The following is a 16,942-nucleotide window of genomic DNA, read 5'->3' on the forward strand; positions in this document are numbered from 1 at the left end:
ACAGCAGGAAGCCTATGATTTTCAGCAATGTGTCCTTTTTTTGAGGGCTGTTAAGTTCAGTGACTAAAAAGGTTGTGTTTTCAGAAGAAAGAAAGCTAAAACAAAGTAGTACTTAAAATATCCATTCATACCTGGAGTCACTATCTGGGGACAAAATCCATCTGGCATAAGCCTTGCTAGGGGATGGGAAAATGCCCCATTTAACATGTCCATCCTCCCTCCCCAACCTGATTCTACTAATTATGGACCTTTAGTAGCAGGTAATTATACTGTACATGTAGTATTCACTCTACATAGCAATTGTACAGAACTAACAAACTGCAATGTATTATTCATATTAAATTCTACACTTCAGCGAACCAAGTTATTGTGCATTTCACTGGATTATACAGGTTGCATTGCTTTAAGTCTACAAATTCAGGAGATTGTCTTCAATATTGTTCGACTGTACAGGAGCAAGATGGAGCAGTCTCATTGGCAAACAGTATTTTAACTACATGATTTTAGTTTATGGTTGAATGAGATAGCTTACTGAAAAACACTGTGCTGTATACACGTCTTCCTAGAAACAACTTTCCCCCTACTCTCTTGAGCATGCAGGCAGCCACACAGTTGTAAAATTCAAGTAGACCTTCATTATCCAATCTGCCCCATATGGATTTGTGGTGCTTTTCAGATACAACTTAGATAACGTTTTCACCCCTCAGACAGTCCCTACTCCAAACACTGTACCATCTAAGGGCATGTCTACACTTACCTCCGGAGCAATCGATCCAGCAGGGGTCAATTTATCACGTCTAGTGAAGACGTGATAAATCGACTGCCAAGTGCTCTCTTGTCGACTCCTGTACTCCACTGGAGTGAGAGGCGGAGTTGATGGGGGAGCGTCAGCAGTCAACTTACTGCAGTGAAGACATCATGGTAAGTAGTTCTAAGTACATTGACTTCCGCTACGTTATTCATGTAGCTGAAGTTGTGTAACTTAAAGCGATCCCCCCACTAGTTTAGACCAGACCTTAGGCCCTGATCCTGCATAGGGATCTTCTTCAGGAAGTGCTTCATTAGGACTTCATGTATGTACAAGACTCTGCACTGGCAGATCTCAATGCAGGATTGGGGCCTAAAGGCCCAATTCCACAAGTCTTCCTTGTGTGGTAGTCCTACCAAAATCAAGGGGTTGCAGATCAGGTCAAACAGAGGAGGAAGGATCAGAGGGGAAAGTTAGAAAGTTATTAGGAAATAAGGATATTTGTTGGTTGCAGTCTACATTTACTACATATTTTAATATCACATTGAAAAGCTACAGCTGATTTTTCATAGTACTTGTTTTGATATGATTTCATCTTGTTTCAGTAAGGCTCTTTGATCACTTGAACTTCATGTCTGAAGTTTTTCATATCTGCTGAACTTGGCACAAGTATACTAGGCAGCCTACACAGGTTGGTGGGGTGGTTATTATTTGTAATTAGGTGGAGTAGAATGGAGGGAGTGTCACTATTTTTAAATTTGGCCTAGGGCAACAGAAAGGATTAAAAGGAAACAACCATCATAATCGTGCAGTAATTCTTACCTGTTACAAACAACAGAATATTAAACGAAATGTTTTGAAATCCATTTGCTGTCACTTTACTGGTGGACAATGAAAATCAAATCAGTTTCACTTTTGTTTAGTCAGTTTCATTTTAATGTTTTCAGTACTGGAAACTTAGTTTTAAAACAATTTTAGGGTGGAATTTCCAAATAAGTTGAGTCATTTTTATAAGCTTTTATGTTTAAAAGGAACTCATGCTTACAAACTGGAAACTATGAACCAAATTTAAATTGACATTGTTTAATCTGTTTAATAGACTACAGGGTTTTCCCAACTATCCTCCTTGAGAGGATGACTTTAAATGCAGCTCTCAGTCATTACTGTCCTACCAGCCGAAAGTTAAAAAACAAAACACTCCAGTTTCTATCACTGTAAATTTACCTAAATAATAGCAAAGATAGGAGAGTAGTCAGGTCACTGTCTACTGGTGTTACTGATTGCTGTTGCCTGGACCTGCTCTGAGCAGAAGGGCTAGACAGCAGTCGGTCTACACTAGTGCTCCCAGTCCACTCATTGATGAGTGAGACACTTCATGAGGTAGAGGGGGAATAGTCTAGCAGACAAAGCCTATCTGTTTTCCTTTAAATGGACAACAGCAAGTAAGTAGCAGTTTATTTTGCAGTTTGCCAGGGGTTCTTCACTTTTGATCAAAAACTGATTTTACACAAGTATAGGATTTCTCCTTCAGCAGCCAGCTTAACGAGAGTGACAGGGTAAAAGTAATTAAGGGAGCTTGTACAATACTGTAGATTTACAATCGTTTTCCCCTCGTCTTTCTTGTTGCACAGATCCCAAAGCAACCACCTCCTGCTAAGGTGCACGTCTTCCGGTTAACACTTGTATGTTATTTTGGCCAGGGCGAGTCATCCTGTTTAAAACAGCCATTCCCTGTAACATACTAAAACGGTATCGCCGCAAGTGCTTTTTCTTCACTATAAATCAGATGCAACTTCGTTAGAAAGCGCTAGAAACTCAGCATGAGGCTCGCTTTGGAGAGCGCTATTTGACCCCAGCGTTAGCAATAATAAAAGGAAACATCCACAGCCGCCTGCCAGCTATGCCGAGCCAGGATTTCGGAGGGCAGGAGCGCGCGGACGGGAGGTGCGAGCTCTCGGGTTCTTTAGAACAGGCTGGAACCACAGTCGGCTCCTCCCGCCGGTGCGGCCGGGTTTCCAGGGACGCGGTGGGAGCGCCCCGCAGCAGCCCCACGGGGGCGACTCACCCCGGCTCAGCACTGGGGCTTGTTCCCCGGGGCGCTCGCAGCTCCGGCATGGCCCGTGACAGAGACTTGGAGGGAAGCGAGGTCACGAGCCCGGCAACTGTCCTCCTGGACCGTTTCCGCTCCGCAGGGGCAAAAGAAAGGACTTGGAGTGCGTGACAGCTTCCTCCCTATCCACTGTCGGCGCGGGTCTTCCGCAAGAAGCAGGGATAGGCTGAGAGGCGCTAGGGGGCGTGCCCTGCGGCCCAGCGATAGGCTGTTTACGGTAAAAGGCGGGGCCTCGAGGCCAGACGCTCTCCAGTAGGCTGTCAGGTGGAAGAGGCGTGTCCCCGGTGCTAGGCGCGGTATGATAGGCTGCTTAGCGTGTGGGGGTGACTCCCGGCGGCAGCAGCCTCCAGGGGCTGAGGTCCGTCTCGGCGGTAGCGGCGGAAGTCTCGCGAGGGAGCGTAGCCGGGATTTGGCGGCTGGCTGCCTCCCTCTCGCTGGCTGCGAGGAGCTGCCTGGTGTTTGTGTGGAAGGGGGAGGAGAAGAAGGAAGGGAAGCGAGAGGAGCCCGAGCCCCGTCTCCTGCCCGCCGAGGGGAGCGGACCGGACCCTCTGCCCGCTCGTCCCCTCCCTCGCCCCGCCATGGCCTCGGGAGACACCCTGTACATCGCCACGGACGGCTCGGAGATGCCGGCCGAGATCGTGGAGCTGCACGAGATCGAGGTGGAGACCATCCCGGTGGAGACCATCGAGACGACCGTGGTGGGCGGCGAGGAGGACGAGGACGAGGAGGATGAGGATGAATGCTGCGAGGAGTGCGGCCCGCACCACCCGCCCCATCACTATCACCACCACCACCAGCCCATGATCGCGCTGCAGCCGCTCGTCTCGGACGGAGACCCCAGCGGAGCAGGCGGCGGCGCGGGGGGCGGCGGCGGGGGGCAGCTCCACCTGCACCATCACCAGGAGGTGATCCTGGTGCAGACCCGTGAGGAGGTGGTAGGGGGAGACGACTCGGACGGGCTGCGGGCCGACGACGGTTTCGAGGACCAGATCCTCATCCCGGTGCCGGCCCCCGCCGGGGAGGACGAGTATATCGAGCAGACCCTGGTCACCGTGGCCGCCGCCGGTAGCAAGAGTGGTGGGGGTGGCGGCTCGTCCTCGTCCGGAGGCCGCGTCAAGAAGGGCGGCAGCGGAAAGAAGAGCAGCAAGAAGAGTTACCTGAGCGGGGGAGGCGGCGGTGGGGCCGAAGGCGGCGGAGGCAGGAAATGGGAGCAGAAGCAGGTGCAGATCAAGACCCTGGAGGGGGAGTTCTCGGTCACCATGTGGGCCTCGGGTAAGTGCGCGCCGGGCCCCTCCCTCCCCGGGCCCTAGGCCCCGCCGGGCGCCCACCAGCTCTGCCGGGCCGGTTTTGTTTTGAAGGGAGGCCATGTTTTGATGTGTGTGATGGGCGCCGCCATGTTCATCGCCAGGGCAAGTATGGCGGCTCCCCCGAAAAGATGGCGGGGTCTGCGCTGCTGCTGCTCCTGCTCCTGCCCGGCTCCGGCGGGGGGAAGGAAAGATGGCGGCGGCCGCCAAGATGGCGGCGGGGGGGAGGGGGAGCGAGAGGGAGGCAGCGCGCTGGTGGCTCCTGGACTAGGCCGCAATGGCGTAGTTTCTGCAGCAGGGGGAGGCGGGGTGTGCGGGCGGGCACGGTGCGGGGTGAACCCAGCCTCCTCTCCTCGCCCCCCATTGGCTCCATCTCCTCCCCCCCGCTTCTCTTTCTCCCCGGCTCTCTCCCCTGCCATCGGCTCTCTCTCTTCCCTACTCCCACTCCTCTGCGTCGGCTCGCCGCCTCTGCTCCCCTTGCCGCGCCGGCTCGCTCGCAGCCGCCTCCACCAGCGCCCCGTCCCGCTCTGCCTGCCGGTTCCCTCCCCTCCCGTCTGGCCGCCGCACACCCGGGGCCCCATTGGGCTGCATTTTAATGCTGAACATGGGCCGCAGCCCCGGATGACGCGTGTACTTCAGCCCGTGACCGTTACATGAGGGGGGCGGCGGAGGATAAATGGCTGCCTGAGCACCGCCTGCCTCCGCTCTCGTGCTGCAAGCTGGTCGGCAGGGCAGTGGGAGCGTTCCGGGCGCTGCCTGGCGAGGGGTGGATGCCTGTACCCCACTGAGGCACATAAAACTTCTTTCGTTCCGAGTGAGCACTGTGGGCGAGCCAGCCCTGCTGTGCCTCTGCACTGAGTCAAGCTCTTTGCAAGAGAGGCTGAGTGTGGGTGGATCCTCTGCCTGACATGAGGGTGGAGGCTAAGAGAGGAAAACACCTTTCTTAGATTTTTTTGGGGGGGGGGGGTCGTCTTCTGTCTATATCTAGTGGGTGCTCAGCTACCGAAGTGTTAATGGCCTTAGAAATACCCAAGATAGGAGCCTGGATCTCTGTCAGCCGCTCTGCAGGAAGGGGGTGGATCTTATGTCAGAGAAGCCTTGGTCCCTGGCAGCATGTTGGAAGGGGGAGGGTTTGGCTGTGGATCCTGTCTTACGCTTGGAAATGTTTCACCTCTGCCTTTTCCTATTTGATGATAACTGTGTCAGAAGCTTTTTCAGTTCATCTCTGTTTTAGGAGAAAATACAAAAAAAAAATCACCTGTCAAAGAAATTCTTAGAAAATAAATGTAAAATCTAGCATGATACAAGATTTTAACCTTTTATGATAGGGAGGGTGGAAGGTTGTGCCTGCAGGGTTAGGAATCGACCTGATTTTGTTTCCAGCTTTGCTAATGTCTTTTTATTTCAAATATTGTTTTTTCCCCCTTATTTTTGAAGTGTTTTGTAGATTTCTGGAAGAGATGGACAATAAATTAGGTTGCCTATCAGTGCAGAATTCTTACTGTCTTCTCTGTAAGAATCACATTAACACCTGCCCTCCAGCAAAATATATTAGTAAATCATTTATTTGCTAAAACTGTGTGTGTGTATATGTGTGTACACTGTTCATGAAGAGTTGGCTGTTTTAATGTGATTGTTGTATGAGTCTCGAGGAAGAAGTTGGAATTCCATCTTCCACTGATAACTATTTCTCACCTTGAGTGTTGTAATAACTTTAACAAAATTTTGTACTCTGAATTTTCACTCATAGAATGCAACAGTGGTCAAGCAGGTAGACGAGACAGTGTGAACAAAAAATACATCTTAACACATCTGCCACTGTAAGCTGTGTAGTGTAGCCAGAGCCTATATCTAGTTGCAGTCAATTGAAGGTACTGTTAAGATAGCTGAAAACGAGTTAACAGGCTACAGGAGATTGTCAACATCTGTTAGCAAGTGCTGGTGTGCATTTGAATTCTGCACTTCAAAGTGCCCAGTAGGTTGCTTGCTTAAAGCTTGTTATACATACAGATTAGTACTTGGTTTAAATGAAGTATGATAGATATAACGAATGAGTCTGATACCCTAATGTAAAACTGGTTTAAATGAGAGAAACTCCATTGATTTCAGTGGACTCTGTTCCTTATGCTAATAAGGAGAATCTGTCCCTGTTTGTAACAGTTCATCAGAAATTTTCAATTATACTGGCATAACTAACCGCTTCACGTATTTAGACTGTAATCTAATGGTGTTCGGTGCTTATTTTTAATTTTAGTAATAGTCTTTTGCTAGAAATGAGGGCTACTTTCTTTTTTAGGGCTGGTCTACACTAGGAATTTACTGGCATAGCTGCATCTCTCAGTTGCAGTATGAGTATTGGATATGAAAAATTCACAGCCCGGGAGACATAGCAGTGCTGGACAATGGAAGAATTCTTCTGTACACCTAGCTTCTGCCTCTTAGGGAGGTGTATTACACAGATGGGAGAACCCCTCCTGTCAATGTAGACATTACCCATGCTGAAGTACTACAATAGTGCATTTGTGTACAGTGTAGTTGGCTGTAGCAAAGTCATTACTGTTGTGAGGGCCATCGAGACTATTCAGTAGGCTAGTCCATCCCTTGTGTGACCTATAGTCCTGAGACTTAATTGTTAAGTCTGTTTTCAGATTATAAACCGAATGGATACCAGAATAACTCCACAAGAAGCATACCCAAAAACTCCATCTCCCTTAACAGGGTAGAAGCATGTTAGTAGTATACTGTTGTTATAAAAGATAATGAAATAAGACGTTTGACACTGCATACTTCAACTAAACAAGGTTTAAATTAGTGACTTTTAATGTTTTGCACCATTGCACAGTTTTAACTTAAATTGGGTCAGACTGTGGAACAGGTCTGTAATTACCTGGTAAGCTTCATGTGTGACATAGAAATTTAGTAAAAAGCTCATCAGAGAAAAATAAACAAGTGGTTTGTCAAGATAAGGATTCTATGTGGCTTGCATCTGGGGGTTTCAAAGAGGAACAAGGACACTGCCTTCAAACACTGTCAAGCAGTGGTCTCCAGCCTTTTTACGCACAAGATCACTTTTTGAATTTAAGTGCAACCCAAGATCTACCCTGCCCCTTCCCTGAGGTCCCGCCACACTCAAACACCCCTCCTCCCCATCAATTTCTCTCCTCCACCCACCATTCACTTTCTTTGGGTTTGGGAGGGGGCGTGGACTCTGGCCAAGGGGTTCAGAATGTGGGAGGGGGATCTGGGCTGAGCCTGGGAAAGGGGGTTGGGATGCAAGCTCCGTGAGGGAGTTTTGGTGCAGGAGGGGGCTCTGGGCTGGGGCAGAGTGGTGGGGTGTGGGATCCAGAAAGGGGGTCAGGGCTGGGTTTGGGGTACAGGTTCTGGGAGGGAATTTGGGTGCAGGAGGAGGCTCTGGGCTGGGGCAGTGTGTTGGCGTGCAGGTGGGGATATAAGGTGCTGGCTTTGGGAGGGGGCCCAGCTGGGGCAGAGGTTTGGGGTGCAGGAGATGGTATGGGGGGTTGGCTCCAGGAGGGGGTTGGGGTGTGGGCTCCTGCCAGGGGAAACTTACCTCAGATGGCTCCCAGTCGCAGCACAGTGGGGCTAAGGCAGGCTCCTGACCCCATGACGCTCCCAGAAGCGGCCCATGTGCCCCAGGAGCAGTGCATATGGCTCCTTGTGCTGCCTCTCTCTTCAGGCACTGCCCCCTCAGCTCCCATTGGCTGCAGTTCCCTGTTCCCAGCCAATGGGAGCTGCGGGGGCAGAGCTTGCAGGCAGGAGCAGTGTGCAGAGACCCCAGGGTATCATAGTTCCACCACAACCACCCTCTGGCTGCAGGGGCATGTTGACTGCCTCTGGAAGCAGTGTGGGGGCAGGGCAGGCAGGGAGCCTGCCTTAGTGACAGCCCTACTATACTGCTGGACTTTTAGCGGCTAGAGATTGTGATCAACTGGGAGAGTTTCCAGGATCAACCGGTCAGTCACAATCGACTGGTTGGTGACCACTGCTGTTGAGCAATATAAATGAACAGCACGTGCCATTTTCCAGTGCTGTTAAAGTGATTGATAAACCTGTGTTGTTAAATTAGGGCTCAAATCTTTCCTTCAAATGAGCATTGCCTTACTTCTTCTAAAATCATGCATGTATAGTAATCTATTAGATGTGAGCCTGTGTACCTAGGAAGTTGAGTATTTAGTTTTGTTGTATGGTTAAGTTAGTTGCAGCACTATTGGTAACCATTTAGGCTTTCCATAAAAGTGCTCTGATGTTTCCTTTTGTATTCTGCTGTGTCAGAACTTGACAAACACAACGTTGGTTTTAAATAAAATGTTAGTTTGAAAACAGTAATGCTTTATGGCAGTTCTTGAAGCTAACTTCAGCTTTGCATCTGGGACTTACTTCCTTTCATATGTGTGGAAGGACAATGGACAATGATCTCTGATCTGTTAAATATTTCTTGAAATATTTGAAAATTACTATAAACTCTTCAAGCGTATTCCTACACTGAGTAGCCTCTCTGCACTGTCCATAGTTTCTCCAACGTATCCGTTCAGTGCCATTCATGATCAGAAAAAATCGTGTGTGGTGAATGGTACTGTTTGTTTTAGAGAGGAAAAGGCCCTGATTCTCTTATAAACCAGGAAAATTCTGCGATTTTTTTGTGGCACAAGAATGCACAATTTTTTAAAAACTAGATCTGTTGCTTTTTGTTTTCTGTTGCTGGCTTCACACCCCACTGTATTTAAAATATGTACTGTAGTAGCACCCAGAGGCTGCAGTCTGGATCGGAGCCTCGTTATGGTAAGGAGCTATGCAAACAGTTTTTTGTTTTTTGTTTTTTTCCTTTCTATAATGAGTCAAGTTGCCTCTCTCTTCCCCCTCTGTGTTTCTTGATGTTTCCCTGACACCTTACAATTTTTGTTTTCTGGCAATGTGTATTCTGTTTTCTCTTCACTCTAGTCCTATTCCCGTCTCATTCCAAAACTTAACCACTACCATACTGTTTATCTGATCAGTCTCCTTCCATCAACCACCCATTCACTTAGTCAACTAGAGGGCTTGGGAATTTTTTTCAGATGCCTTATAGCCAGAAGTTTAAACCTATGAGCCAAAGACTGATAAAGATGATGACCAGGGGCCCTGTCTCACCAAGCTATTGCATCTGGAGTCCTCCCTCCGCTGGGTGGAAAGGAGAGGATGTCAGGATTTCTACTGTAGGGTGCTGTTTCTGGGCTGTGGTTGATCGCAGTCTTTCATGCTAGCATCTGGCTAAAAGGTGCCTGATAAATTTGAAGTGGTAGCAAGGAGAAGGAGTAACTAGATGCTTCCTGGTTGTAGGGAGAATGAGTTGGGGAAATGAGATTCTACGCCTACCTCCTCCCCAGCATCATAGCTACCTCTGCCTCCAGTCTCCCAGCTTCGATTTGAGTCCTTATCTTCAATGAATAGGGCCAGTGCTGGGTTCTGGATAGTAGCAGTAAAAACTTACGAAACCCCAGTCAGATTGCACTCTTACTGAAGCTTGTCAAAGCTCTGAGCAGCACTGGAGCTCTCTGCAGACTGGGGAAGACAGTACTGAAATTGTTGCTACAGAAAGAGTTGTTTTAAACACTAAGCTTAGAACACTAGGGCCTGGTATACACACATTGCATGGATTCAACTAAATTAGCCTCTAAATTGTAACTTACTTCTGTGAGGCCTCTTAAAACAGGATTGAGCAGCTAAAATTGATTTATCTTAATTTGGTAATACCACCAAAGAGTTGCATTGATTCAGTTACATTTTGCAATTTCAGTTACAATTTGCAATTGAGTAGACTAGTCCTAAGCCATCCCATTCAGCTGTTGAGCATTGTGTTCAAAAACACACTTTCAAGTGTCATATGCTCAGACAGGAGTTGACATAAAGATTATTCCTGGGGGAATTCTGTGCCTGTGCAGAATTCATGTCCCCCCTACAGATTTTTATTTCCCCACCCTCTGCAGCATATAGATTCTACCGGAGAGGTGCTGCAGTTACACTTTTCGCCCACCAGGGGCTACTGTGGTGCCAGCAGAGATGACAGCCAGTGGGTGGAGCGGAACAGGGAAAAACAGAATTCCTCACAGCGGGAACAGAGCAGGGCACGTGAGTCTGCTGGGGTGGGGGTGTCACATACTGGGATTCAGAAGGGCTAGTGGGGAGACAGACTGGAGTGTGGGCTCAGGAGCTAGTGGGGGTGACAGCATTGAACCAGGAGTTGAATAGGAGGGGGCTGCAGAGACACATGGGGATGGGAGATGGGAGGTTGCAGGGACGCATGGGGATGAGGCAAATTATCTGCCTGACTGAATGAGAGAGGCTAGGGGTTAGCCAGGATCTGCATGGGTGAGGCTCCCCAACTCCCTACCAATCCTCCACCAACAACCAAAAAAAAAAAAAACCCCCACCCAAACCCTGTTCCATACTTCTCCCACCCACACCCAACAACCCTCCAGGTTCATTCCCAGGCTCCTTCCCTCTCGCTCAGCCTCTCCCTCTGTCCCTGACTCCAAGCCTTTGCTTCTGAGGGAAGTAGGAAATATGTTCCTGTTCTGTAGTTTAAAATAGAACTTTGAGTAATTTATTTAATGTGCCTCGTTAGGAATCTATTTGTCAAAAAAAAACATTTCTTGATTGTTTTTTGGTGGGGAGGTGACCTGTATTGTTACATATCAAGTATCAGAGGGGTAGCCATGTTAGTCTGGATCTGGAAAAGCAACAAAGAGTCTTGTGGCACCTTATAGACTAACAGACTGACAGAGTGGGTATTCATCCATGAAAGCTCATGTTCCAATATGTCTGTTAGTCTATAAGGTGCCACAGGACTTCTTCCTGCTTGTATTGTTACAGACATACTTGCTGACAGGCATTTTGAAATAAATTATCAAACTAATTGAAACTGGCGTGGTTATACAGCTCAACCTTCATATAACACTGTCTTCAGGAGCCAAAAAGTCTTACTGTCTTACAGGTGAAACTGTGTTATATTGAACTTGCTTTGAGCCACTGGAGTGTGCAGCCCACCCCCTGCTGCCCTCTCCTCCCCCCCCCCCCCCCCCGAGCACTGCTTTACCGCATTATGTCCGAATTCATGTTATATTGGGTCGCATTATATCAAGGTAGAGGTGTATTGTGTGATTTTTTGACAAATAGAATATGTAGAATTTGTAATTGTTTGTCACAGAATACCCCTGGGAGTACAAGATGTAGTAGTCTGAGAGGGCCAAAATACATGAACTATAAAAATTGTAGTATTCTTGGTAATTTTATGGTTCCATTTCAGTGGGCTTCCTGAGTTTTATTTTGAGACTTTATGCTGAAGTTAGAAGGTGGGTCATTTAAAGTTCAGTTTAAGATTATGCTCAGCCTCACATCACAGCATCTAGGAGGTTTTGACTCCTGACTCTTCTGGGTTGTTTTTCCCTCTCCAGCATCTAGTGCTGTCTGTCATTAGGAGTACAGGAACTGCCATACTCACCAGACATCTAATTCAGGAAGATGCCTGATTCATAGTTTAGGAAGGTGCAAAAATCTCCAGGTAGTGGACAACTATGGAATAAGATGCTTATTGGAGAACTTATTCCCGGTTGAGGCAAGTAGTGATTGGCCTATACCCTAAAGCAGAGGACAATAACCTTTTTTAATCCTGATTCATAAAACAGTGGATGTTTTTGGGATCTTTAAGTATTAATCTGCTGTTGAATTTGTGACCCTTTCACAGGCTAACTGTACACTGTAAATATTTTCTTTCCTTTGTTTTAAATGTAATGTCTTTCAATTGTGAGGGTAAATCTCACACTTGTAACATTAATTATTTTAAATACCTATCAAGTTGCTTCTCACTTGGTTGTTTCTAAACTAGAGTCCTAGTCTTTCAGGGTATGGCTACGTTTGGAATTTCAAAGCGCTACCTCGGCAGCGCTGCGGGAGCGCTGCCGCGGCAGCGCTTTGAAGTGTGAGTGTAGTCAGAGCGGCAGCGCTGGGAGAGAGCTCTCCCAGCGCTGCATGTAAACCACATCCCTTACGGGTGTAGCGTGCAGCGCTGGGAGCCGCGCTCCCAGCGCTGCTGCCCTGATTACACTGACGCTTTACAGCGCTGTATCTTGCAGCGCTCAGGGCGGTGTTTTTTCACACCCCAGTTGCAGCGCTGTAAAGTGTGAGTGTAGCCAAAGCCTTAGTTTGTAGTCAACTTGTTCTAGTTATTTTAATCATCTATTTAAAACTAACTATAATGCATAATTAACATATAGGAGAAAGGGTGTTTTTTGTTAAAGGTTCAGTTAAAGACTTGCACTTTGCAATTAAAATGAGAGCACGCACCCCATAAGTCCTCCAGCAAAACTAAAGATCAGATTTATCTGTCCTCTTAGAAAGATCAAGAACATGAACTTTTCAGAACTCCCGCGTACATCATTAAGAATCAGATACAAATCCATCTTAAAAAATCCTTTATAGATGGTTCCTTTTCATATTTATACCTTTGAGATTGCAGCATCCTGCACAGTGCTGAAAGGTTAGGGTCCCATAGGCTGAATATATTGTGAGGAGTTGCTGTTTCTATGCTCAGGAAGAGGTTAAGCAACCCCGTGAAATACAGAAAAAATGTTTTTGTTTTTTGTTGCCATTTTCCATTGAAAATTGGAATTCTTATTTAAGCCTCAAGTAGCTTTAAAAAGCTTTGTGCCGTCTCCGTGCGTGAGGTAGCAGTTACTAAAATTGGGTTGTAATGGAGATGGGGAGCTAAGGCATGAGTTGATTAGAATGACTTAAGTTAAAGTTGATATTTTTTTCAACTGCCACAGTTGAAAATGAGTCCATCACTGTATAGCTGGGCACCCATCTTTCCAGCGGTGGCTAACATTCATTTCTAGCTCTGGCAGACAGAGAGAAAGTGCCTTCAATCTGGTGTGGATTGTTTAGACAAATTCAGTACTCCATTGGTACCAATCCAGGACTTAGACCAGTGTGAGATTTCCTATCCTAAGGTCTAATTTTCAATCTCTCATTAATAGATGGTGCGTATGTGAATGGGGGAGAAGAACACATCTTCAGCATTTGCTTAGTAACTGAAGTTGTGTTCTGCTTTGCTTAATGCTACTTTATTGGCTTAGTTTTTTAAAATAAAATCTTGGTGCTTTTGCTCTGTTACAAGGGGTGTGTGAGAGCATAGACGTGCATGCAAACACTACTTTTGGTGCCTTATGCACATGTTCTACTCTTTATTGCCACTCTCCCTCCATTTTTTGACCTCCTGTTTTTTACTTGACCAGGTGGCCTTCAAGATCAGCCCCAGGTGGAGTGTAACAAAATACTATCTGGAGGTGACAAATGTTTGAACTGTTGTTGCTTGGCTAGGGAGGAGCAGACTGGTCGCCTCAAACCGGTGAGGTTTCTGGCTACTGCTGCAACGTGTGTATCTTGGAATAATTATAAGTGATGTAAGAACTTCTGTGCAAGATGGACTGCATACTACCTTGATCACTAATAGGTAGTCCACCTTAATGGAGGATGAAGTCACAGTACCAACCAGTTCCCAGATCCTTACACTGTAGCTTTCTTCTCCCTTGCACTGTATGTTTGTTGACATGGAGAGGTAATCTAAGTGGCATTGTCATGTTTCATGGTGGCCTCACATAAATGTTGAAATCAAACCATGACAAGATAAATATGTGTAGCACTTGATCAATTCATGCATCTCTAGTGATCTGATAAATCAGGTTGGATGACCTGGGCAGAGAAGTACCCTGTTCAAAATATGTGCAATGAACATTAAACAACCAAACAGTCAATTAGGTAAATAGTAGATGAGGCAGAATGGAACTTGTAACAAGAAGTTTGGCACATAAGTAGAGAATTTAGTAAGCTAGCAACAATTCTTTTTTTCCAAACATAATAACTAAGAAGCCGTTTTGCCAGAAGAGATCAGTGAGCAGAGGCTACAGATGTGCTGTACCAGTCCTGCCACAGAAATCTGTTTCTGTGCCTTTTAACCATTCTTGCCATTGTCCAGAACAGTGCTGAAAGTCAGCATGTTGCAGGAGATTGTGATTCTGATGGCAAGGCTTGAAGAGAACATTACTATTAGCAGAGGGTCCTGTGTATTCCCCAGCCATTGAATTCATTCTTTATCACAGAATTTTATTCCAGAATTTTAACTTTTTTAAAACAAACATTCTAACCTTGTGATTATGTAGATAATATTGAAAAGGTAAATTGAACATAAGGTGATGGAATGTTGTCGTCTTGAGTTTACAGAAGGCCTGAAACAATAACTCTCAGTCAGGAGATTCAAAGACTGCAAAATTTGTGGCATCTTGGGGATTGGTAGGGGAGGGAGGGATGCAAGAATTTGGCTTTTTTGCTGCAGAATTTGGCATTTAATGAACCAAGCAACCAGCGACTTTCTATCCTGTCCTTTTAGGAGTTTCCTGCAGCTCCCTTACATTCTCCAGTTTTCCTAGAAGTGGGATTTATTTGAATTACAATATATTCTCCCTGCTCTGTAATTGATGGAGCCAGATAACGAGGCTCTGGAAAAAACAGGTCATGGAAATGAAGGGTATCTAATGGAGAGCTAGACAAAAATACTGTCTGCAGAAGTTAAGGGTTCTTTTCATGGCACTTGGGAGTGTTTGCTGTAGAATTTTGTCCTATTGGGCCACAGAGTACAGAGGACCCTAATAATCGAACCTAATAAACATGACCATTTCTACTATTCCTTCCAAACTGGCTGGCTGCCACTTGAAAAGATATTTGGACAAGGTAATCTCTACCCTTTCACTTTCCAGATAAAATGCAACAACAGAATCCTTGTAATGTCACTGTAATTTAATGTCTGGCATACACAGTGGAGTTGCACCAAAATCAGTAAAATACATTGCATGATACAAGGGTGTCTTTGCAACGCAGTTAGAATCATAGACTATCCGGGTTGGAAGGGACCTCAGGAGGTCATGTAGTCCAACCCGCTGCTCAAAGCAGGACCAGTTCCCCACTAAATCATCCCAGCCAGGGCTTTGTCAAGCCTGCCCTTAAAAACCTCTTAAGGAAGGAGATTCCACCACCTCCCTAGGTAACCCATTCCAGTGCTTCACCACCCTCCTAGAGAGAGTTTTTCCTAATATCCAACCTAAACCTCCCCCACTGCAACTTGAGACCATTACTCCTTGTTCTGTCATCTGGTACTACTGAGAACAGTCTAGATCCATCCTCTTTGGAACCTCCTTTCTGGTAGTTGAAAGCAGCTATCAAATCCCCCCGATTCCTCTCTTCTGCAGACTAAACAATCCCAGTTCCATCAGCCTCTCCTCATAAATCATGTGCTCTAGCCCCCTAATCATTTTTGTTGTCCTCCGCTGGACTCTTTCCAATTTTTCCACATTCTTCTTGTAGTGTGGGGCCCAAAACTGGACACAGTACTCCAGATGAGGCCTCACCAGTGTCGAATAGAGGGGAATGATCACGTCCCTCGTTCTGCTGGCAATGCCCCTACTTATACAGCCCAAAATGCCATTAGCCTTCTTGGCAACAAGGGCACACTGACTCATATCCAGCCTCTTGTCCACTGTGACCCCTAAGTCCTTTTCTGCAGAACTGCTTCTTAGCCCTTTGGTCCCTAGTCTGTAGCAGTGAATGGATTCTTCTGTCCTAAGTGCAGGACTCTGCACTTGTGCTTGTTGAACCTTGTCAGGTTTCTTTTGGCCCAATCCTCTAATTTGTCTAGGTCCCTCTGTACCCTGTCCCTACCCTCCAGCGTATCTACCACTCCTCCCAGTTTAGTGTCATCTGCAGACGTGTTGAGAGTGCAGTCCTCGCCATCCTCCAGATCATTAATGAAGATATTGAACAAAACCAGCCCCAGGACTGACCCTTGGGGTACTCTGCTTGAAACCGGCTGCCAATGAGACATGGAGCCATTGATCACTACCTGTTGAGCCTGACAATCTAGCCAGCTTTCTATCCACATTATAGTCCATTCATCCAACCCATACTACTTTAACTTGCCGGCAAGAATACTGTGGGAGACCGTAACAAAAGCTTTGCTAAAGTCAAGGAATAACACATCCACTGCTTTCCCCTCATCCACAGAGCCAGTTATGTCCTCATAGAAGGCAATTAGGTTAGTGAGGTATGACTTCCCCTTGGTGAATCCATGCTGACTGTTCCTGATCACGTTCTCTCCAGATGCTTCAGAATTGATTCCTTGAGGACCTGCTCCATGATTTTTTGCAGGGACTGAGTTGAGGCTGACTGGCCTGTAGTTCCCCAGATCCTCCTCCTTCCCTTTTTTAAAGATAGGAACTACATTAGCCTTTTTCCAGTCATCCGGGACCTCCCCCAATTGCCATGAGTTTTCAAAGATAATGGCCAATGGCTCGGCGCAAACATCCATCAATTCCTTTAGTGCCCTCGGGTGCAGCACGTCCAGCCCCACGGACTTGTGCTCATCCAGTTTTTCTAAATAGTCCCGAACCACTTCTTTCTCCACAGAGGGCTGGTCACCTCCCCACACTGTGCTGCCCAGTGCAGCAGTCTGGGACCTGACCTTGTTTGTGAAGACCGAGGCAAAGAAAGCATTGAGTACATTAGCTTTCCACATCCTCTGTCACTAGGTTGCCTCCCTCATTCAGTGACTTTCTTCTTGTTGCTAACATAGCTGAAGAAACCCTTCTTGTTACTCTTAATATCTCTTGCTAGCTGCAACTCCGAGTGTGATTTGGCCTTCCTGATTTCCCTCCTGCATGCCTGAGCAATATTTTTATA

The 16,942-nt window shown here is 46.7% G+C and overlaps 1 protein-coding gene across 1 annotated transcript in view; it reads left to right on the top strand.

Annotated features, from left to right (window-relative positions):
• The first annotated feature begins 3,215 nt into the window (after positions 1–3,215).
• Positions 3,216–16,942, top strand: part of YY1 (YY1 transcription factor) — a 51,638-nt gene continuing 37,911 nt past the window's right edge. Inside the window, exon 1 of the mRNA XM_050954216.1 lies at positions 3,216–4,130. Coding sequence (XP_050810173.1) covers positions 3,437–4,130 — 694 coding nt within the window. The 5' untranslated portion in view covers positions 3,216–3,436. The remainder of the gene's footprint in view (positions 4,131–16,942) is intronic.

Source organism: Gopherus flavomarginatus, chromosome 5 (assembly GCF_025201925.1).
Source record: "Gopherus flavomarginatus isolate rGopFla2 chromosome 5, rGopFla2.mat.asm, whole genome shotgun sequence".
NCBI classification, from domain to species: Eukaryota; Metazoa; Chordata; order Testudines; family Testudinidae; genus Gopherus; species Gopherus flavomarginatus.